The sequence below is a fragment of the Cnephaeus nilssonii genome (genome assembly GCF_951640355.1).
Source record: "Cnephaeus nilssonii genome assembly, chromosome: 9".
Taxonomy (NCBI): Eukaryota; Metazoa; Chordata; class Mammalia; order Chiroptera; family Vespertilionidae; genus Cnephaeus; species Cnephaeus nilssonii.
Window position 1 is genome coordinate 9,892,518 of NC_137080.1, and position 23,805 is coordinate 9,916,322.

At 49.9% G+C, this 23,805-nt stretch overlaps 2 protein-coding genes across 4 annotated transcripts in view; both read right to left on the minus strand.

Annotated features, from left to right (window-relative positions):
- The window catches only part of LOC307105176 (UL16-binding protein 3-like), a 66,176-nt gene that overhangs the window by 21,521 nt on the left and 20,850 nt on the right, over positions 1-23,805 (minus strand). The window lies entirely within an intron of this gene.
- LOC307105178 (UL16-binding protein 3-like) lies at positions 3,778-14,273 on the minus strand. Of its 3 annotated transcripts, none has more exons than XM_079780713.1 (7): positions 14,162-14,273; positions 12,222-12,370; positions 8,406-8,660; positions 7,908-8,177; positions 7,191-7,283; positions 5,625-5,793; positions 3,778-4,456 (listed from the first exon to the last, which is right to left on the minus strand). In XM_079780713.1, the coding sequence occupies exons 2-7, from the start codon at positions 12,319-12,321 to the stop codon at positions 4,450-4,452; spliced, it is 894 nt and encodes a 297-aa protein (XP_079636839.1). In that variant the 5' UTR covers positions 12,322-12,370; positions 14,162-14,273; the 3' UTR covers positions 3,778-4,449. The 3 variants fall into 3 exon arrangements, with proteins under 3 accessions (XP_079636839.1, XP_079636840.1, XP_079636841.1); XM_079780714.1 differs by having other exon boundaries at positions 12,222-12,366; positions 14,162-14,253; XM_079780715.1 differs by lacking the exon at positions 8,406-8,660.

Consider the following 23,805-nt stretch of genomic DNA (forward strand, 5'->3'; position numbering starts at 1 on the left):
AAAGATTTCAATGTTTTCATTCAGCATCATGGGTGTTTCATTTTTAAGAGGGTTTAGATTATTTCGTTTGTCAGCTAGAGAGAAATAGAAATATTTTTACCTGCATTTTCAATAGATGTTCCTTTTTTGGATGTTTAACTGGTTGCTAATTTTTTGCTGTGACAAACAGTGCTACAATAAAAAAAAACAAACATGTAGTATCCACATACTTTCTGGTCCATGTGTGTAAGATTTGAACTGACTCGGATTGCCATGGACGGTGAGTATATAGTCCACCGTACTGGATATTGTTAAATTATATTTCACAGGGTTGATTCAATTCAGACTTCTAACAACCATGCAAGAGAATTCCTGTCACTGAATTTCCTGTCCAGTGGTTAGGGTTGACACTTCTATGGGTGTGTGAGGTGTGAGGATATCTATTGTACTTTTTATTTGTATTATCTGGATTACTTGTGAGGTTTCCAATCTTTTTAAAAATGTATTTTCCATCAGCGCGCCCGCCGGCTCTCCCTCCTGCAGGCCGCTCTGGGTTTCGCAGCCTCCGCAGGTCCCCCACCTCCGCCAGGGAAGGTTCCGGGTGACGGGTAGGCGGGGTGCACCGGTGGGATGCAGCTGAAGAGCGGGTCCAGCGGGGAGAACTTCGCAGCAGTCATCCTTTTCAGGAAAAGAGGGGAAAAACAAAAGCCTCTCCCACCATCTTCTCCTCCCCACCCTTCACTGCAGTACACACAACGCAGGCTTCCCAGGGCCCCGCCACCCCCCCACCCCCCGCCCGCCCCCAGCTCCCACCCCCCTACCCCGGCCTGGGCGCAGCCAAGTCCAGCCTTCACTCAACAAGAGGCTTTTCGGAAAAGGCAGTTGCCCTGGGGGGTTTAATCAGAGGCGGATTCCTGCCCCTGTCCGGGCGCGTCCACCGCCCCTGATCCCTGTCCCTCCCCGGGATGAAGCGGTCTGCGGAGAGGCATCCGTGTCTGTGACAGTGCGCGTGTGTATATTGCCCAGAGGGGGAAATCACAGGACTTCCGCAACTACTGGGCTGGGGCTGGTGACTCATCTGCCATCCGGGGCCGCCTTTCTCTCCCTCCCTCCCTCTGAGAATTGTGATTCCTTGAGATCTCCAGCTGAGAGTGCTGCGGATTGACAGTTTGTGAAGGAGAAGTCTGAGGATCCATCTGCCAATTCTCCTCATTTATACCACTCCCCCAGCACCCCCAACTCCAGATCCGTGTGGGAGTTTCACAGCAGCTATCACCGGGAGTTCTGAAGATCTGTGGGGTCTTTGCCTTGTGCATTAGTTTTGTCTTCACAAAAAAAGGAAACTTGACAGGGGATCATGCTGTCCTTAAAAAGTGCAAGATCATGGAGGAAGTAGACTGATATGGACGATAATCAATAACAATGTACCTCATGTACCTGTATAACGATCCAAAAGGAAATGAAATAAAAATTACCTGCATCTCTTTCCAAGAGGGAAACACCAGAATCAAATGTTCTGAGTTACTGAAGACACCCCTTCATCCAAGAATGCAAAGCACATCCAATAAAATAGCTGGATTATTTTTTTAATTTTATTTTCCTTGGACTCCTCACAACTTTCTCCTACATCTTGAACAATTTGATGGGATCTAATTTATTTGTAGTTCTTTATATATCCTGGATGCTGATTCTGTTATGAGGGGATAAAACAGCTTTGAGAAGTAGAGATGTTTCCAACTCTAACCGGTTTGGCTCAGTGGATAGAGCATCAGCCTGTGGACTGAAGGGTCCTGGATTTGATTCTGATCAAGGGCATGTACCTTGGTTGTGGGCTCAATTCCCACTGGAAGGCAGCTGATCAAGGTTTCCCTCTCATCAATGTGTCTAACTCTCTATCTCTCTTCCTCTCTGTAAAAATCAATAACATGTATTTTTTTTAAAATAGAGATGTTTCAGCCACTGAAGGAGGTGAGTCTGTGGGGACAGAATCACAGGAAAGTCACTGCGGGGGTGGAGTGTGCTGGTAATATCAGAAAAATCCTCATTCCTTAAGATCCACATGATTTTTTTTTTATTCCAGGACATGACTAAGATGGTAAATTCTGTTTCCATAGTAATTCATCAGAATCCCTGGTTTTATTTACTGCATGACATGGACAAACAATAATCAACTGAAATACTGTGTGTTATAAAACAAAATCCCTAAGTAATTGTATTGTTATAGTATTATTTCATAGAGAGATACAAATTTAAATAGCATTACATACTTTAAAACTTTCTAAAGGCCAACAATCATAAATATTATTTTCCCCTTTAAAAGATGGTGAGGCCCTGGCTGCATTGACTCAGTGTTTAGAGCATCAGCCCAAAGGTTGGTCAAAGGCACATACCTCCCTTTGCAGGTTCCCCAGCCCCCGTAGGGGTACCACTCTCTCAGGAAATCAATAGAAAAAATATCCTTGGGTGAGGCTTTTGGAATTAATTAATCAAATAATAAATAAATTTAAATAAAAGGTGGTGAGGTTCAACCAGGACATAGAAAGAAACCCTGAGGCTCTGAAGTCTCACAGGGCATCTTGTTCATTTGCTACAACAAGATCCTGATGCAGAGATCTATCTCATTTTCCACAACCAAAGGAGAGACTGGCAAATGTTCTCTCTGGTTAGATTTCTTCTTCAAGCAGTTGGAGAACTAAATGCAAGAATTATAACAATTGGCACCAAGAGAAAATAAAAGTAATCTCTCTTTTGCCGCATCCAGCGTGGCTACAGAGCAGTCCACGAATCCTGAGTAGGGACGGCTGGGGATTGAGAAAATGAAAGAAAGAGACAAACACAGAGACAGAAGGGAAAAGCTGGGGCCAGGTGGGACAGCTGGTCCTCTGATGGAGAGGCAGTGACCCAGAGCTGGTGCAGCGTGTTTATTTTATATAGTACTAGAGGCCCAGTGCACGAAATCCGTGCACAGGGAAGAGGGGGTCTCTCATCCTGGCATGCACCCTCTCCAATCCAGGACTCCTTGGGGGATGTCCAAGTACCTCTCACAATCCAGCACCACTGGCTCCTAACCGCTCACCTGCCTGCCTGATCGCCCTTAAATGCTCCCCTATCAGCCTGATAGCCCTTAACTGCTCCCCTGCTGGCCTGATCAGCTCTAACCACCTCTGCCTTGCCCCATACCCGGGACCCAGGATTTCCTCCTCCAGCCAGTCACAGGCACTCGAGACTGGGTTTCTCTCCCTCAGGCCAACCGTAAGCACCCAGGACGCGGGCTGGCTTCACCAAGGCCAACCCCAGCCGCAGGGGACCCTGGGCAGGCAGCTTCATCTGGGCCACAGCCGCAGGCGCCTGCGACTGCGGGGTGGGTGGAAGGTCCCTCTCCCAGGCCACAGGTACAGACGCAGCCACTGGTGTCTGTGACCATGGGACAGGCGACTTGTCCCTCTCCCAGGCTACAGGTGTAGCCACTGGCGACCGGGACCCCAGGGCGGGTGGCTTGTCCCTCTCCTGGGCCACAGCCTGGCTGGTCCCCATTCCTCTCTTGCGAGCTCATTTGTGCCTGGCTGGTCCCCATTCCTCTCTCCCCAATGTTGAGTGTCTGAGTCATTACTTGACCATGTGAGAGTGTGATGACTATTTGCATATTAGCTCTTTATTATAGAGGATGATACCAGGAAGTTTTACTAAAGTTTAAGATAAAGGATATTATGTGAAATCATGGTTAAAGATAAAGCTGTAATTCTTCGTTCTTTTTTTAAAATATTATTTTATTGATTTTTTTTTTACAGAGAGGAAGGGAGAGGGATAGAGAGCTAGAAAGATCAATGAGGGAGAGAAACATTGATCAGCTGCCTCCTGCACACCCCCTACTGGGAATGTGCCCAAAACCAAGGTACATGCCCTTGAGCAGAATCGAACCTGGGACCCTTCAGTCTGCAGGCCAACGATTTATCAACTGAGCCAAACCAGTTAGGGCAATTCTTGAGGCTTCTTTGTAATTGTCATTCCTGGCTGGGCCCGGATAATTGCATCCATTCCTTGTGTCTGGCTGAACTTAGATAATGAAACCCACCCCCTGGCACCTAAGGTAAGGGTCAGGCTGACAACACATCTGCCTCTGGCACAGTATGTTTCCAGGATGTGGCTCTGCCAACGCCACTGGACTCAGTTGACAATCATCCAATAAATGCTTATGTGCCTTCCCAGGCGCTCTCTCCAAGAAAATGGAACCAAATGTTGAAAAATGTGCAGAATTGCCAAACATCCCATGTAATAAAGGACATGAACATGGTATCCGCTGTATCCTCACAACCTTCTGGAGGTCTCTGTAAGGACTGTAGATTCTGGAGGTCCACAGGTGAACAGATGAAGATGGAAAGGCAGCAACCAGGACACGTGTTGAACTAGACCACACTCCCAGGAGCTTTTGAGCAGCATCTTCGGCCATCAGGAAAGAAACACATGTTTGTCCTAGGGGCTGAGAAAATCCTGGGTCAGTTCCACTGGGGCTACCTACCCCAAACCCTTCCATCTCAGAGCCCCACCCTCACTGAGAGTTACATATTTCCCATTAGTTCTCACCACCACCCTGGGTCCTACAGCTTGTACCCATATCCTAACACCTTTACCACAAAGCAAGTCAGATCCAAAGACAGGTGGAGCTCAAGACTCAAGGTGCAATTGAACTGTTATGCTCCTTCTACTGACGTTTTGATTCTAAAAAAGCCCAGAGGAGCCTTGTCCAAAGAGAGAGGCCTGCGTCCTGGTTCCTCTACCTCTGGGGACGGTTGCAGCAAAGATCCATCTTTGCCCTGCTCTCCTCACCCTGGTAACAGCTCACTGCTCTGAGAGTGAGAGTCCCTGCCCTGCCCCATGGATTCCTGCTCCAGTCACCTGTGAACATCCAACTCCACCAGCAGCTCACCTATCCCTGGAGTCACCTCTGCTCAAGGCAGGGGACGCTCAGTGGCTCAGGATTTGGAGTGTGGGGGGAGCTGGATGCCACATGATAGAATCAGAGCTCACCCAGGATTCCCAGGGGGTACCAGAAAAAAATGGCTTCCATCTAACTTGTCCTGCACTGTTGGCCATCTGTCTTACCTGATGTCTCCAAAGCCACTTTCTGGGAAGGTAGATATGAATTCCAGCATTTTGAATTGGGACTACAAGGCCTTCCACCCCTTCCTGGCATTAGACCTGGGCTCCTCTCCTCATAGCCCCGTGGATACTCCCTTCCCCTGGATATATCACATGGAGCCACCATGCTGCTCTCACCTGAATGGGAGTACTGCCCATGTCCTGTGTGCCTGCTGTTCCCACACCACCCACACTGGCCCCAAACACACTCTCCCAAACAGAGAATGCGAGTGAGGACTGAAACCACTAAACCTCTTTAGCATCTACAGGGGTTAAGCCTTGGTATGGGACCCTCCTTTTCCCACTGCTTTGACAGAAGATAGCAGAACTCACAGCTGAGCTTGTCCAAGTTATTGCTATCAAGCCATATTACATGTTAGCTCCCTAGTCTAATTTTCACAAAGAGAAGGTTCAGTGAGAGGGTCAGGGACAGGCTGGGAATTCACCTTTCCCTGTCCACATTCCAGGCCATCTGCCCCTCATTTCCCACTCAATTCTGCCCTCTTTACCTTTTTCTGTAAATGTAACAGATGATGCAACTGATGATCGGGAAGATGACAATCATAAATACAATGAGAATGATGGCCCAGGGCTCCAACTGGTCTGTGTTCTTGGTTGGTGCAGCTGAGGCTGTGGTAGGTGTGGTTGTGGCTGGGGCTGGGACTGTGATTGGTGCAGCTGCAATGAAAACACAAGAGTGACATCCAATGCAGTACTCAGTTCTGAGGAGACACCTCCTCAGCTCCTGGTGTCCCAGGTAATCCTATGTTGCAGACAGTTTCTACCAATTCAGTGAGGCAGCCACTGTGACAGATCCTGGGGTTGGAACAAAGAATGGAGACGGGCCCTGTCTCAAAGGGACTCATAGAGCTAATGGGGGAAGACAGGGTTTAATATACCCAGTCACTCATGTGACAGGACAGGAGGTGACACGTGAGAAAGATGATGCAGAACGCCTCTAGAGTTGATTTGAGGTGGTACTGAAGGATTTCCAGAAATAGACCAGGTGAGGTGAAGAAGAACAGTGATGCTATAAAGAGGGAACAGTGAAAGGAAAAGGTCTGGAACAGAATGATGCCCTCATATTTGGGGTCAGCAAGAAACCCTCAGTGAGTGGTCCAAGGTTATTCACAGCAAGAAAGAGATGTGAGGAAGTGAGGAACTAAAGGAGAGATCACAGAACATATTTAGGAGCATTATTCTCAATAAAAAAAAAAAACAACACTGTGGATGGAAAACTTTCTTAAACCCCACACAACGCACAGACAGTGTCAATATAATTTCCTCTCTGCACAGTTACCTTTTCTGTCCAGAACTTCACCCTGGGTTCCTGAAACTTGTTGAAGCCAGTTCACACAGTCTCCAGTTGAGGTCATGACATGAGGAGGAGGCTGGCTGCCAGGTGACTGCACCAGGGCTCAGCCAGGAATCCCAAGGATTCACTGAGAACTGGCCTCCTTCTAATCTTACTCTTGTCTCCCTACACAGTCCTTACTGTTTGCCTCCCTCCTTTCTGGCTCTTTAGAAGCCACTTTCTGAGAAGGCCGATGTGAACTCCAGCCTTTTGAGTTGGGTCTGCAAGGCCTTCCACCCCTCCCGGCATTAACCCCAGGCCCTCTCCTCTCAGCCCCCTGGATACTCCCTTCCCCTGAACACATCACATGCAGCCACCATGCTCCTCTCACCTGAATGAGTACTGCCCATGCCCTGTGTGCCTCTGTCCCCACACCACCCACACAGGCCCCAAACACCCTTTCCAAACAGAGAATCGGAGTCAGAACTGAATTCGCTAAACCCCTTCAGCATCTACAGGCCTTAAGCTTGGTCTGGGCCCTTCCCTGTCCCACCGGCATTAACAGTGAGGAGATGCCCAACTCAGGGCTGAGCTTGTCCAAGTAATGGCTATGAAGTGATAATACGTGTTGGTCTCTTGGGCTAATTTCCAGGAGGAGAAGTTTCATTGAGGTCGCAGTGGTCAGGCTGGGAATTCACCTTTCCATAACCTCATTGCAGGCCATCTGCCCCTCACTCCCCACTCAATCCTGCCCTCAGTAACTGTAATTGCAAGTACCCACCTAGGTTGCCAAATATGGTTGTCACAGGGTAGCTACAGGCAATGTTGGTGGTGGCCTTGGACGGGTATGTGGCTGAGGCAGTGGGTGATGCAGCTGCAATGAAACACAAGAGTGACATCTGTGCAGAACCCAATTCTGAGAAGACGCCTCCTCAGCCCCTGCAGTCCCAGGTAATCCTGTTATGCAGACAGTTTCTACCCTCTACGTGTGACAGCAATAGTGACAGATCCTGGGGTGGGAGGAACAACAGGAGATAGGCCCTGCCCCCTTGGGTCTACAAAGCTAATGAGGGAAGCAAGGGTTACAATGTACCCAGTCACTCCAGCTGTGACCGAAGAGGAGGACATTCACGAGGAAGGTGGGAGAGAAGTCCTCCCAGGAGCTGATTTGAAGTGATATTGAAGGATTTCCAGAAATAGGCCAGGTGAGATGAAGAAGAAAAGTGATGCCCAGAAGCTGGAACAGTAAAGAAGAGGTCTGAAAACAGACTCCTGAGGAGATGAGAAGGGAAAGGAGAGATGGTAGAACACACCCATAGCCATTACTCTCCCAAGAAAGAACTCACTGCAAATTAGTCACTTTTCAAACACACTCACATCCATTCACACACACGCTTACACGCTGAGACACATACGCACACACTCACACACCACATTCACACAAGCGTAGATCTAGCTTATCTCAAGAGAACAACACCATCCCTGTCTGCCCTGTTACCTGTCTCCGGCTCTTTCTTCCGGTCCACCCAGCACTGATGCAATAAGTTACAGTCTCCACTTAGGGTCATTTTGAAGAACTTGGTCAAATCCTCATTATTCTCCCACTTCTTCTTCAGCCGTTCATCTACGAAATTATCTTCTCTATATTTTTCTGTCTCAGAGTCAAAGGTCAGGAGCCTCTGTCCATCCAAGAAAAACTCCAAGAATCCACAGGTGCTTCCCTGGGCTTTGCGCTGGCACGTCATCCTGACCTGCAGGGTGAAAGGAGCTGCCCCGCAGTCCCCAGGGGAAAGACATCAGCCTCTGGTCCTGACAAATGCTGTGCCCCACCCGGTGTCCACCTCTGCTGAACACTTCTAACCCTGCCCTGCTCCCCCTCACCTTCCTGCTGGGCTACGTGGGAAGGCCCAACATCCAGTTTTCTCTTTAAATGAATACAATCCATACAGCTAGCTCCACAATCTGTTCACTTCTGCCCTTGGTTTTTTAAACTTACCTCCATCTGCGTATTTCTCCTGTTTAATGTCAGGCAGTAATGATTTTAATTTGTTTCCCATGTCTCTCAGGGTACCTAACTCTTGTTCACAGGAATCCATGGCCTTTCCCGCCTCTCTCAGGAGATTCATGGATATGACCTTATTGGTGCCACAGTCATATAAAAAATATGGCTCTTCATCCATCTTTCCTTGGACCATGCACCATGTACGTTCATGATAAGAAATGTTGAAATCATAGTGAGGAGAGTGAGAATCTGGGAAGGAAAAATGCTGCTGAGACTGGGGTTGGAAGAAAAAGACCCAAAACACCACGCCCCCATCTCTGTGACAGCAAGACAACCCCCATGATGTCTGGGCTGGCAGAGCAAGGCTGACCCTGCCCAGTGCCCCCCTTCACCAGGGGAAGTTGGGGCCCCTCCCTTGCTTGAGGAGGGCCAGGAGGCCTCTGCCTGCCAGGAAACCACACATCTCCAGATACGTCCTCCCCGCGGCCACCAGGCCAATACTCATCATCAGCCCATAACCAATGCAGGGACATGCCAGGTGGCTGGGAGGATAGCTCTCGATGCCCGAGGATTGTCAGAAACTAGCCCAGTACCCTGCAGGGACATGGAGAGCATGGAGGGGCTGCTGCTGGGGAAGCTGGGTGGCAGGTGAGGGATGTGGATAGATTCCAAGGTTGGAGACTGAGGGTTTACAATTATGGGTCATGGGATTTTGCATGGCCCAGGGAGGTAGCGCTAACCTGCTGCTAGGACAGATCTTGCAAGCTTGGGAGAAGGCATGGCTACAATGCGTGGAACAGTAAAGCCAGAACTTCTGAGGCACATAGGGTAGGAAGGAACCAGCTGGCTCACAGAAGTGAATATGTCAGGGGGAGATCATATGAAAAGGCAGAAAAGTGTCCAATCAACTATGCTTCCTGGGAAAGCCTAAAGCTAAACTCTTGTTTATCAAACTGATGAGGAAAGCATGGATGAGAAGAGCACCAGAATTCTCAAAAGCTCACTGATGACTTCAGCTGACGGTCAGGAATGTGGTTGGAGTCTATAGTCCCCAAAATGGCTTCCAGTAGTAATGAGGATGGACAATGACAACATAATAAATTATAGGTACAGGTGCTCTGTGTCAAGACAAAGGAGATATGATCATCAAAATGACTAGGAAGCACAGAAATCCAGCCAGAGTCTCAACCATAGAGAGCTATGACATGGCTCATAGAACATGGTGATCCTAGAGGCAAAAGTATCAACACCAACCTGGATGCTTACTGCTGGATTTAAATAATTAAACAAACAAGGACAAAACACATAGTATGGAAATTTAAGTATAATATTCTCAAACTGTCCTCCCTTTTCTCCAAATAGAATATTAAAACAGTATTTTAATATTAAAACAGTATTTTACCAGCCGGTGTTGCTCAGGGGTTGAGTGTGGACCTATGAACCAGGAGGTCACGGCTTGATTCCTGGTCAGGGCACATGCCCAGGATGATGGCTTGATGCCCATTGCCAGGAGGGGGTGAGCATGCAGGAGGCAGCTGACCAATGATTCTCTATCACTGATGCATCTATCTCTCTCTCCCTCTCCCTTCCTCTCTGAAATCAATAAAAATATATTTAAAAACAAAAAAGTGTTTTATCCTGGGTAAAGTGACAGAGATGAATAGCAACTTTAAACCCTAAAGGGTGAAGTGCATGAACCATATCCTATAGCCTTGTAGTAACAGTCTGGTCTGGAGACTTTCTGTAAATGGCTAGCTACTAAGTAGTATATGCTGTGCAGACCATAGGTCTCTTTGCAACTACTCAACTCTGTGTTGTAGCATGAAAGAAGCCACAGGCAATACATGAATGAACGAGTGTGACTGGACCTGCCACTAGGGCCCTATGACCCACAGCATCTGGTTCATAGAGGTGTCAGTGCTAGGAAAAGATGCTCTGTGTATATCAAGGCATCCTATTGGAGAAGTCATATCACAGACCCAGGGGTCAGAAGAGAGGCCATGCCACTTGCAGCAGGAAACCCGCACCATTTAAAGAGGGCCTGATGGAGAGGAGGCCTCTGGCTAAGGGGTGTCAGCATTGCCCGTCATGAGGGTCATTAGCTAAGGTAGGCTGAGTGCTCGTAAGGTAGACGTGACTCTTCTGCCACTGAAATGAGCAGGGTCACAGGGAACAAATGAGATGCAGAAGCGGATACATTGATCCTGACACCAGAAATGTTGCAACAGCAGGACCTAAGCTCACACCTGTGGTTTCATGCAGTGCCTCTCATGGCCCCCTTTCACCAAGGAATCCCAGCTACAGAAAGTGGGGAGCACTGGCCCCCACACTTTCACATTCACTCCTGGTGCCCAGTCCAGAAACCACAGGCAGGACAGGGCCTGGTTCTGGCTCTTCAGCAAACAATAGAGGAACCCTGGGAGATGATTCCCTAGGTCCGTGGTCAGCAAATTGCAGCTCTCGAGCCACATACGGCTCTTTGGCCCCTTGAGTGTGGCTCTTCCACAAAATACCACGGCCTGGGCGAGTCTATTTTGAAGAAGTGGCGTTAGAAGGAGTTTAAGTTAAAAAAAATTGGCTCTCAAAAGAAATTTCAATCGTTGTACTGTTGATATTTGGCTCTGTTGACTAATGAGTTTGCCGAGCACTGCCCTAGGGGATGGACACCCATATCTGGGGACAACCTATATACCCTAAGTCTGGGGACAGCAAACTAGGAGAACGAACACATCTGGTCCCTCATTTGTTTGAATGTTGCCTTTGGCTGCTTTTGCACCACAAACATGGAGGTGCCTGGTGCTTTCAGATTCTAAGAGGTCTGTGACAACAAAAAATATTCAGTTTGCCCTTTATAGAAAAAGTTTGCAAACTCCTGTGTAAATTTATGACCTTTGTATGCTGCTGCCTCCGCAGTAGGTAGAAAATGTGGGTTTAATATCAGAGGATACAGAGAGTGCCCTTCTTCACCATCATTCCCAGGGTCATACCTTTGGGAAAATGTGCTTCCTGTCCCTCTGACTCTAGGTTCTGTGGGCCAGGTGCAGAGGATTTTGCTGTATGACTGAGGCAAGTGGATTAGAGGCCCCTTGGTGGAGGAAATGCTCAGGGTCACTTCCCAGAATAGAAAGTATTAGAGGTATTGGTGTTCTAGGGACCCTCCCCAAAAAAAGGGTGAGCTGGGGAGGGGAGCAGCATTGGTGATGAGAAGTGGCTGGTGAAGTGAGCCTCCCTGGGGCTGCAGGTTCCATGATCTGCTAGCTGAGTGCACTGGGAAGTTCAAGAGTGGAGAGCAGTGGAGCTAGTAGACCATATGCGCTGGAAAGTAGTGTGAGTAGAGTATGGGCATAAGGTCTTAATCCTGAGGAAACGCCCCTGTCCTGATGCCTGGGGTTATGGGATAGTGGTTCCTAGTTTCCCAGAAGCAGGACATGAACCAGGGGCAGGAGAGCGGCCTGCATTTGACAAGTAATGTGTGTGTTTCAGCAGAATTTCTTGCTGCACCCACTCTCCCTCCTCTCTTCTCCCCGGGTACTCTTATTCCACATCACTTTTTCTCCCTAGCTACTTAGTTTGCTTGCTTGTTTGTGCAGTTTTTTGGCCCTTCTTCTTGCCTGTAAGGAAGCAATTTGCCCAGTATGCCATGACTAATGAGTTTGGAAATGAGCCTGTGGAGTGGCCCAAACTGGCAGAAATGTTCTGGAATTTCCTTGAGCACTCCATCCCCATCTGTGAACTTAATGCCCCCACCCCCATCTCCCTCCATTTTCCCCCTCCCCACCCACCCTACTGATGGTTACATCCCAGACTCACCGCCTTCCATGCAGAGGCAGTCGACTGCCCAGCAAAGGTCCGGCAGCACAGTCGGAACCAGAAGGACAAGAATGGACTTGGAGCAAGCGATCCCCACCATGGTGAGCAGCAGTCTGGAGGCTGACTTCGCTGGCAGGAGGAGTGTCTACCTGAGTGCCCAGAAAAAGTGTCAGGAGCAGGTTGAACCATGGTGCTTCACCAGCAGGCTGAGCTCTCTGACAACGCGCTGTGAGCCACTATGGTGCCCCAGTCCATGAGCCACACCATGAGTGCTCGTCAACCAGCAACTCTGGCACAACCACGTGAGCCACAAGCCACAGCAGCTGCCAGCCAAGCTGAGCCATTGGCCGTGCTGTCACCCCATAACACAGGCACTCTACCCCCAAATACTCTCAACCCATCTTTTTGCACCCACCAGACCAGAAGAAAGGAGAGATGTTCCCCAGATCCCAGACCACTCCAGCCCACTGCAGCCAATGAGGGCAGCACCACATCGCCCCTCAGGAGTCACCCCCCACCCTGCCTGCCTCACCCCAGCAGCCAGTGAAGCAAGCCTCCTAGAGCAACTGTCAGCCACAGTGTCTCGCGCCAGCTAGCGCTTCCAACCTGGCCCTGAGCCCCAATGAGCCCCGGTGCTCCGGGCAGGCAGCTGTGCCAGCCAGGCCCATGCCTGCTTCCCGCGGACAACCCAGAACACAAGTCAGCAAACTCCCATCTCCCAATCTCCACGCACCAGCTTAGAAAAAGGCAGAGGAAGGAATCCCACAAAATCTAGTTTACTCTCACGAATACAGGCAATGGCAGTATGCACCCAATGAAGGATCCTCTAGTCCTTCCTTTGGCAGTAATTCAACTACTCAGGCAGCCTAGGCATCAGCCAGGATTAGCCACATCTGGAGCTTTGTCAGCCTTTCCCTTGAAACTCAGACCACCGCAACACCAGCCCCTCACCCCACAAACTCCCAACACACCTATAGCACATACAGGCCTACCAGAGGGCGAAGAGAAATGCCCCCCCCCCCCCCCCACACACACACACACACACACACAACACAGCCACGCTGCTGCTAACAACCCAGGGCTGCCAGGCACCTTCCCTCCCTGGCTGACTAGACCAAGTCAGCCCAGCCGAGCTGAGACCAGACCCGCTCAGGGACAGCAAGCCCGGGGCCTCCTTTGAGCTGAAGCAACAGCCCCTGCACACTGCGCCTGAGTGAGGCTCCCTGACCGAGGTACCGCCCCTGCAGGCGGCCTGTTTCCTGAAGGTTGTGACCGCTGATGAGCCCCACTATCCAGGCCAGGCACCTTCCCTTGCTGGCAGGCTGGCCCCGCCTCGCCCCGCCCCGCCTAGGGAAGAGGTGGCCCCAGCACTGAGCCTGACTCAGGCTCCCAGAACCAAGGTACCGCCCCTGCAGGCGACCCCTTTCCTGAAGGTGGTGATCGCTGATGAGCCCTACTTTCCAGGCCAGGAGCTCTGCCCGAGGGTGGCCTTCCTTCCCCCCCTCCCCTTCCAGCCCCCTGCGCTGAAAACCCACCGCACCAGCCCCTCACCCCACCAGCTCCCAACCCACCTTCTCTCCGCAGAGCCTAGGAGACAGGGAACAGAAAGGACCCCTTCATACGGACCACTCCACCCTGCTGCTGGGGAACCCAGGCCGCCAGGCACCTTCCCTGGCTGGGGGCCCAGCCTCCAGACCTCACCTGGTAGCTTTGGTGGCCGCAGCTGAGGTGGAGGCGGAGGCCCCAGCACACTGCGCCTGAAGGAGGCTCCGGGACCAAGGTACCGCCCCTGCAGGCGACCCCTTTCCTGAAGGTGGTGATCGCTGAGGAGCCCTACTTTCCAGGCCAGGAGCTCTACCTGCAGGGAGCCCTTCCCCACCCCACCCCCTGCGCTGAAAGGCCACACCACCAGCCCCTCACCCCACCAGCTCCCAACCCACCTTCTCTCCGCAGAGCCTAGGAGGCAGGGAAGAGAAATCACCCCTTCATACGGACCACTCCCGCCATGCGGCTGTGGAATCAGGTACCTTCCATTTTTGTTGGGCGGGCACCATCCCGCCCCGCCTAGGGAAGAGGCGGCCCCAGCACTGAGCCTGACTCAGACTCCCAGAGTCAAGGTACCGCCCCTGCAGGCAACCCCTTTCCTCTAGGATGTGATCTCTGATGAGCCCTACTTTCCAGGTCAGCCGCTCCGCCCGCAGGGAGCCCTTCCCCACCTTCCCATCCCCCACACCCCTACGCTGAAAACCCACACCAGCCCCTCACCCCACCAACTCCCAACCCACCCTTTCTCCACCGAGCCTAGGAGACAGGGTTAGAAATGCCCCCTTCACAGCGGACAACTCCCGCCCTGCAGCTGTGGAACCCAGACCAGCCAGGCACCTCCCCTGGTTTGTGGACTCCCCCTTCCCGTCCCGCCCATTGCACAGCACCTTCCAGGCCGGTCCAGGTTCTGTGGTGGCCAAATCTTTGGTGGAGGTGGAGGCTCCAGTACTGAGCTGGCGGCCTCAGTACTCTGCCCTAACTTAATGTGGTGAGAGGAACAATGGTACCGCCCCAGCAGTCTGCTCTCCCTAGTCAGAATATCAGACCTGCAGGTGGACCCTTTATAAGTGCTCCATACTCCTGTGGTCACTGGAAAAGCAATGGGTCCCTTTTGGAAAACAGGGAGCAATACAGGCGGATGCTCAGTCATTGTCTGATCAATTGCATTACCTTGAGGAACAGGAGCTGAGGGAGGGTCTCCTCACGTGTGGGTCTCACTATAAACATAACCACCCGTGGCAAACCATCCCCAACCTTCAGAAGAACCGCCCCTAATCTCCTGCTCCCAGGGTAATTCCATTTATCACATTTGATCGGGCAACAGAAGGTATTACACCTTGTAGAATAGACGTGATAAAAGAGCACAATCTACTCCCAGTGAGCACGTGAGGTGGGGAGCACACCGCATACACACACCCCTCCCCAAGTGCGGCAGTCTTACTGTGGACTCGGGTGTCAGGACACACAGGAGACCATTTAGCCTGAGGAGGGTCAGGAAGACTTAAAGGCAGGAGACAGTTATGTTCAGCTCTGAAGCAGAACCAGCTCTTGGTGATGGGACAGGGGGTACCAGCCCGAGGAAGGAGCCAGAACAGAAGCTTGGAGGCCAGATGGTGAGCACCAGTGGGTACACCAAGGGGCTATACACAAGACAATGGAGAACAGAAGATGACAGGCAGAGCCATGGGATAGGGTGGGTGTGTCAGAATCAAACTGTATCAGGAACACACACACACACACACACACACACACACACACACACGCTTACAGGGTTGATCTCTCTCAGAAGAGCTGCAAGCCCTTCTCTCTGATTTGGCTACTTGGGAGCTCCTGGCTCACAGTCAGGGTCAGGTGCATACAGTGAGTTTGAGCACCTCCCACTCCAGGCCTGGGCTGACCATGCTGTGGAGGTGGAGGAGGGAGAAGCTGAGGAAGACTGGAGCACGGAAGGGTCAGCAGAAAATAAAGGAGGAGGACCTGACTTTATACAAAGAGAAGGATCTGAGGCAGAGGCAGGGCAGACAATTCTCCCCATCTCTATTGCATTTATTGAGGTACCTCCCTTCATAGAGCATATTCTGAAAATTAAGTTTTTCCTAAATTCTCACTTTTAAAACCTGTTCCACAATTTTTACAACAAGAAAAATCTTAAAAAAGCATTCTGAATGCAGTAACAGAAAGTCTACTCCTGAGCTACTGGGCACTAGGCTGGGAATATCCTATCACTGCCACATTCTCTAGAGTGTATTTCCTAACCACCAGGCCTCTTATCACGCCAGCACAACCACCAAAGTAGATTTCACATCAATGCACTAGAGCAGTGGTTCCCCACCTTCTGTGGCCAAGCCCCACCTAAGCACCTCTAAAACCCTGATGTCCCCTGTGACATATAATTCTTATTATTCAAAAACTGAACTCCTGTTCACATGGAGGAAGCCCAAAAGGCCATTAACTTGCTCCAAACAAGCTTCCAAAAAACATGGCATCCATGAAAGAGAAAAATAAAAGAAGGAAAAGACAGTTGAAGAATAAAGCACTAAGAAATTGTTTAAAATAATAACATGAAATTATATGAAAAATAGCAAATAAAGTTTCAAAACATATAATAGAGAACTGAAATGCATAATATGTCATAATATATTACATACTGTATATGAGGCCTCTAGAACCATAAGAAATGCAAAAAATTCACTGTCAATAACTCATGCTCCAATTGCCCCCCTTAAACATCAAATTGCCCCCCTGTGGGGTGTGTGCCCCACGCTGGGAACCACTGCACTAGAGCCACCGCATCCTTAGTCCCCAGCAAGTTTCACCAACAATGTCCTCTACTCACCAGTGACACCAGCAAAAGGATCTGGTGGGTTTAGATAGTTCCCATCTCCTTGTTATGCTCAAGTTGTGATTTATAGGTGTTTTATTTGCTCCTTCTGTGCTTTGTATACTTTTTAAAATATGTGGAGAGATTTGTATTTAGATGCCACTGTTCTTGGGGGACACCCAGATGCCATCATTAATGTATTTTAAAGATTTCCATTTTTTCATTCAGCATCATGGGTGTTTCATTTTTAAGAGCGGTTTAGTTTATTTTGTCTGTCAGCTAGAGAGAAATAGAAATATTTTACCTGCATTTTCAATAGATGTTCCTTTTCTGGATGTTTAACTGGTTGCTAATTTTTTGCTGTGACAAACAGTTCTACAATAAAAAAAAATAACATATAGTATCCACATATTTTCTGGTCCATGTGTGTAAGACTGGATTGAATCAACCCTGTGAAATATAATTTAACAATATCCAGTACGGTGGACTATATTATATACTCACCGTACATGGCAATCCGAGTCAGTTCACAATTACACACAACTGTCAACCCGCAGGAATATAAACTGGAAATCTCAAGAGCAGGAGAGAAAATGAAAGGAACCGGAACCTTCGCTGGCAGAGGTGGGGGACCTGTGGAGGCGAAACCCAGAGCGTATTTTCCATCAGCGCGCCCGCCGGCTCTCCGCCTGCAGGCCGCTCTGGGTTTCGCTGCCACAGGTCCCCCACCTCTGCCAGCGAAGGTTCCGGTTCCTTTCATTTTCTCTCCTGCTCTTGAGATTTCCAGTTTATATTCCTGCGGGTTGACAGTTGTAATTGTGAACTGACTCGGATTGCCATGTACGGTGAGTATATAATATAGTCCACCGTACTGGATATTGTTAAATTATATTTCACAGGGTTGATTCAATTCAGACTTATAACACATTTTCTGGTCCATGTGTGTAAGACTTATAACAACCATGCAAGAGAATTCCTGTCACTGAATTTCCTGTCCAGTGGTTAGGGTTGACACAAATTAAAATATTTGACACTTCTATCTGTGTGTGAGGATATCTATTGTACTTTTTATTTGTATTATCTGGATTATTTGTGAGATTTCCAATCTTTTCAAAAATGTATTTTCCATCAGCGCGCCCGCTGGCTCTCCGCCTGCCGGCCGCTCTGGGTTTCGCCGCCACAGGTCCCCCACCTCTGCCAGCGAAGGTTCCGGGCACCGGGTAGGCGGGGTGCACCTGTGGAATGCAGCTGAAGAGGGGGTCCAGCGGGGAGAACATCTCAGCAGTCATCCTTTTTAGGAAAAGAGGAGAAAAACAAAAGCCTCTCCCACCATCTTCTCCTCCCCACCCCTCACTGCACTACACACAAAGCAGGCTTCCCAGGGCCCCGCCACCCCACCCCCAAGCTCCCACCCTCCCACCCCGGCCTGGGCGCAGCCAAGTCCAGCCTTTACTCATCAAGAGGCTTTTCGGAAAACGCAGTTGCCCTGGGGAGTTTAATGAGAGGCGGATTCCTGCCCCTGTCCCGGCGTGTCCACCCGCCCCTGATCCCTGTCTCTCCCCGGGATGAAGCGGTCTGCTGATAGGGTCCAGGTCTTTCCCCTCAGGTGTGTTTGTGTGTGTGTGTTTGGGGAGTAGGGTGGGGCGCGTGCTGAAAATGTGACTCATTGGCCTCAACCACCGCCTTTCATTTTTTCTCCTGCTCTTGAGATTTCCAGTTGATATTCCTGCGGGTTGACAGTTGTGTGGAATTGTGATTCATCTGCCGCCTCCACCGCCTTTCTGTTTTCCTCCTGCTCTTGAGATCTCCAGTTGATATTCCTGCAGTTGACAGTTTTGTGAAGAAGTCTGAGGATCCATCTGCCAATTCTCCTCATTTATACCACTTCCCCACGCACCCCCAACTCCAGATCCAATGTGGGAGTTTCACAGCAGCTATCACCGGGAGTTCTGAAGATCTGTGGGGTCTTTGCCTTGTGCATTAGTTTTGTCTTCACAAAAAAGGAAACTTGACAGGGGATCATGCTGTCCTTAAAAATACAAGATCATGCAGGAAGTAGACTGATATGGACAATAATGTACCTCATGATATGAAGATCCAAAAGGAAATGAAATAAAAATTACCTGCATCTCATGCCAAGAGGGAAACACCAGTCTCTGCGAGACTGAAGACACCCCCTCATCCAAGAATGCAAAGCACATCCAATAAAATAGCCGGATTATATATATATATTTTATTTTCCTTGGACTCCTCACAACCTTTCTCCTACATCTTTGAACAATTTGATGGGATCTAATTTATTTCTAGTTCTTTATATATCCTGGATGCTGATTCTTTGTTATGAGGGGAATAAACAGCTTTGAGAATTAGAGATGTTTCCACTCTAACCAGTTTGGCTCAGTGGATAGAGCATCAGCCTATGGACCGAAGGGTCTGGGTTCAATTCTGGTCAAGGGCTGTTGGGTTTCTTGTCCTAGCCGTACAAAGCGTTCAGGAATCTGGAGAAAGGAGCTGATGCGTAGATTCAGAAGGAGTCCAAAGACGAAAGATAATTTTTAAAGGCATTGGGGGTCAGAGGAGCTTCAGCTAAAAGGAGCTAAAGACTACCCCTTGTCTAAGGACCCCATGCTATTTATTAACACAATTTGTCCTAAGGCAAGGTGGAGACATACACTTCAAATGGTAAGGTTTCAAAGGGTAGTTTTACAGAAGCATTCTCAATTTGAGGAATAGCCTACAGCTGTTCAGGTGTTGGGCCAACAGGAGGCAATAAAATGCCCTGAGTTCTCTGGCAACAAAGGATTATCCTATTCAGGTTTGGGGAAATGACCTATTCAGGTTTGGGGGAGATGCTTTTTAGCCACCCCATATGATTCAGCCCTGCTGACATGCTAGAATTGGCTTCTGGCAAAGGGTATGAACCTTGGTTGTGGGCTCAGTCCCCAGTGGGAAGAAGCTGATCAATGTTTCCCTCTCATCAATGTTTCTAACTATCTCCCTTTCTCTCTGTAAAAATCAGTAAAACATATTTTTAAAAAATAGAGATTAAAAAAAAATAGAGATGTTTCAGCCACTGAAGGAGGTGAGTCTGCAGAGACAGAATCACAGGAAAGTTACTGTCGGGGTGGAGTGTGCAGTAATATCAGAAAAATCCTCATTCCTTAGGATCCATATAATTTTTTAATTCCATGACATGACTAAGATGGTAAATTCTGTTTCCATAATAATTTATTAGAATCCCTGGTTTTATTTACTGCATGATTTGGACAAACAATAATCACCTGAAATACTGTGTGTTACGAAACAAAATTCCTAAGTAATTGTATTGTTATAGTATTACTAGAGGCCCGGTGCACGAAATTCGTGCACGGAGGGGGGTTGTCCCTCAGCCCAGCCTGTACCCTCTCCAATATGGGACCCCTCAAGGGATGTCCGTCTGCCCGTTTAGGCCCGATGGGATCGGGCCTAAACGGGCAGTCGAACATCCCTCTCACAATCCAGGACTGCTGGCTCCCAACTGCTTGCCTGCCTGCCTTCCTGATTGCCCCTAACCACTCTGCTGCCAGCCTGTTTGCCCCCAACTTCCCTCCTCTGCCGGCCTGGTCACCCCTAACTGCCCTCTCCTGCAGGGTTGATCACCTCCAACTGCCCTCCCTTGCAGGCCTAGTCCTTCTCAACTGCCCTCCCTTGCAGGCTGGGTGCCTCCCAACTGCCCTCTCCTGCTGGCCATCTTGTGGTGGCCATCTTGTGTCCACATGGGGGCAGGATCTTTGACCACATGGGGGCAGCTATATTGTGTGTTGCAGTGATGATCAATCTGTATATTACTCTTTCATTAGATAGGATACCTCCAAAGCACAATGAGTAAGAATCTGAAGGTTTATGTGGCTTCTATTTGGTTTCTAGGACAAAGTTCTTTCCTTTACCCACCACTCACTTCTCTCCTTTTACTCTTGAATGTTAATTTCAACATAATTTTTGTAACACCTCTTGAAAAGGATCCCACCAAGTTTTTGATAGTCCACATGATAAAACTTACAGAATAATACAGCATGAGACTTTCATTCTCTCACTAACTTCTTCATATAACTGTAATTCCTCAGCCTCTAAAGAATGAAAAAGGAAAATAAAAGTGCCTTCTCTCATTCCAAGGCCTTTCTCAGTCAGGCAACCACAAAAAGAAAGAATGAGCCTACAATTCATGTCATGAAATCTCTATCAGGCATAATTCAAATCAAATCCCATCATGCAAAGTCTGGGATACTTAAAATGTATAAGAGAACAGTGGTGACCTGGGGGAGAACTTATGAAACCTTGTCTCCTGCTTTTGCTGACTATTCTTTTCCTTATGCTAGACTCCAAGTCCCTATCGGGGACTTGGTCAGGCGGCTGTGGGTGCTAACCCACGCCACCTGGATCCGTGATCCGGTACCTGGGCAGGCCTCTGCGGGTGCTAACCCATGACGCCTGCCATGGTCTGTGATCCATGATCGTGGACCTGGGCAGCCTGCTGCAGGCTTTAACCCACGCTGCCTGCCCTGCTCTGAGATCGGTGATCACGGACCTGGGCAGCCGGCTGTGGGCTTTAACCCACGCTGCCTGACCTGGTCCATGATCCCTGATAGGGGCTTTAAGTCAGCTGCCACTGGCAATGGCTGACTCGAAGCCCTTATCCAGGACCTGGTCAGGCGGCTGTGGGCGCTAACCCAAGCTGCCTGCCCTCGTCCGAGATCGGTGATGGCGGACCTGGGCAGGCAGCTACGGGCGCTAACCCTCGCCGCCTTCCCTGGTCCGTGATCCCTCATCATGGACCTGGGCAGGCGGCTGCAGGCCTTAACCCACGCTGCCTGCCCAGCTCTGAGATCAGTGATGGACCTGGGCAGGCAGCTGTCCTGGTCCGTGATCTGTGATCGTGGACCTGGGCAGCCGGCTGCCGGCCTTAACCCACGCCGCCTGCCCTGGTCCGCGATCGGTGATGGCGGACCTGGGCAGGCGGCAGCGGGCGTGAACCCACGCCGCCTGCCCAGGTCCGCGATCGGGGATGGCGGACCTGGGCAGGCGGCTGCCGGCCTTAACCCACGCTGCCTGCCCAGGTCCGCGATCGGGGATGGCGGACCTGGGCAGGCGGCAGCGGGCGTGAACCCACGCCGCCTGCCCAGGTCCGCGATCGGGGATGGCGGACCTGGGCAGGCGGCAGCGGGCGTGAACCCACGCCGCCTGCCCAGGTCCGCGATCGGGGATGGCGGACCTGGGCAGGCGGCTGCCGGCGTGAACCCACGCCGCCTGCCCAGGTCCGCGATCGGGGATGGCGGACCTGGGCAGGCGGCTGCCGGCGTGAACCCACGCCGCCTGCCCAGGTCCGCGATCGGGGATGGCGGACCTGGGCAGGCGGCAGCGGGCGTGAACCCACGCCGCCTGCCCAGGTCCACGATCGGGGATGGCGGACCTGGGCAGCCGCCTGCCGGCCTTAACCCACGCCGCCTGCCCAGGTCCGCGATCGGGGATGGCGGACCTGGGCAGCCGCCTGCCGGCCTTAACCCACGCCGCCTGCCCAGGTCCGTGATTGGTGATGGCGGACCTGGGCAGGCGGCTGCCGGCCTTAACCCACGCCGCCTGCCCTGGTCCACCATCATGGCTTGGATCTCACTGACATGGGTGCTGCCCTTTCCCCCCCGCCATCTTTGCTGGTTTAACGTGTATATTTGCTCCTGGTTGGCCGGTGGGCGTGGCCGGTGGGCGTGGCCGGTGGGCGTGGCTTATGGGTGTAGCGAAGGTGCGGTCAATTTGCATATTACCCTTTTATTAGATAAGATTTTATAGAGAGATAAATTTACATAGCATTACATAGTTTAAAACTTTCTAAAGGTAACCATCATAAACATTATTTTCTTTTTATATATGTTTTTTTTAGAAGGAATTATTTTTTTATTAAGGTATTATATGTGGACATATCTTACCATTGACCCCCCCACCCTTAAATATTATTTTCCCCTTTAAAAGATGGTGAGGCCCTGGCTTATTTGACTCAATGTTTAGAGCATCAGCTCAAAAGTAGGTCAAGGGCACATACCTCCCTTTGCAGGTCCTCTGGCCCCCATAGGGCTACATGCAGTAGGCAACCAACTGATGTGTCTCTCTCATATAGATGTTTCTCTCTCTCTCTCTCTGTCTCTCCCCTTCCTACCTCCCTTCCACTCTCTCTAGAAATCAATGGAAAAAATATCCATGGGTGAGGCTTTTTAAATTAATTAATCAAATAATAAATAAAATTAAAATAAGAGGTGTGATGTTCGACCAGGACATAGAAAGAAACCCTGAGGCTCTGAAGTCTCACACGGCATCTTGTTCATTTGATACAACAAGATCCTGATGCAGAGATCTATCTCATTTTCCACAACCATAGGAGAGACTGGGAAATATTGTCTCTGGTTAGATTTCTTTTTCAAGTAGTTGGAGAACTAAATGCAAGAATTATAACAATTGGTGCCAAGAGAAAATGGAACCAAATGTTGAAAAATGTGCAGAGTTGCCAAACTTCTCATGGAATAAAGGACATGAACATGGCATCTGCTGTATCCTCACGACCTTCTGCAAGTCTCTGCATTTGCTGTAAGGACTGCAGCTCCCAGAAGCCAACAGGTGAACAGCTGGAGGTGGAAAGGCAGCCAACCAGCAGGGACGCGTGTTGAACTAGACCACACTCCCAGGAGCTTTTGAGCAGCATCTTCTGCCATCAGAAAAGAAGCACATGTTTGTCCCAGGGGCTGAGAAAATCCTGGGCCAGTTCCCCTGGGGCTACCTACCCCAAACTCTTCCTTCTCAGAGCCCCACCCTCACTGAGAGTCATATACTTCCCATTAGTTCTCACCACCACCCTGGGTCCTACAGCTTGTACCCATATCCTAACACCTTTATCACAAAACAAGTCAGATCCAAAGACAGGTGGAGCTCAAGACTCAAGGTGCAAATGAACTGATATGCTCCTTCTACTGACGTTTTGATTCTAAAAAAGCCCAGAGGAGCCTTGTCCAAAGAGATAGGCCTGCATCCTAGTTCCTCTACCTCTGGGGACGGTTGCAGCAAAGATCCATCTTTGCCCTGCTCTCCTCACCCTGGTAACAATCTCACTGCTCTGAGAGTGAGAGTCCCTGCCCTGCCCCATGGATTCCTGCTCCAGTCACCTGTGAACATCCAACTCCACCAGCAGCTCACCTATTC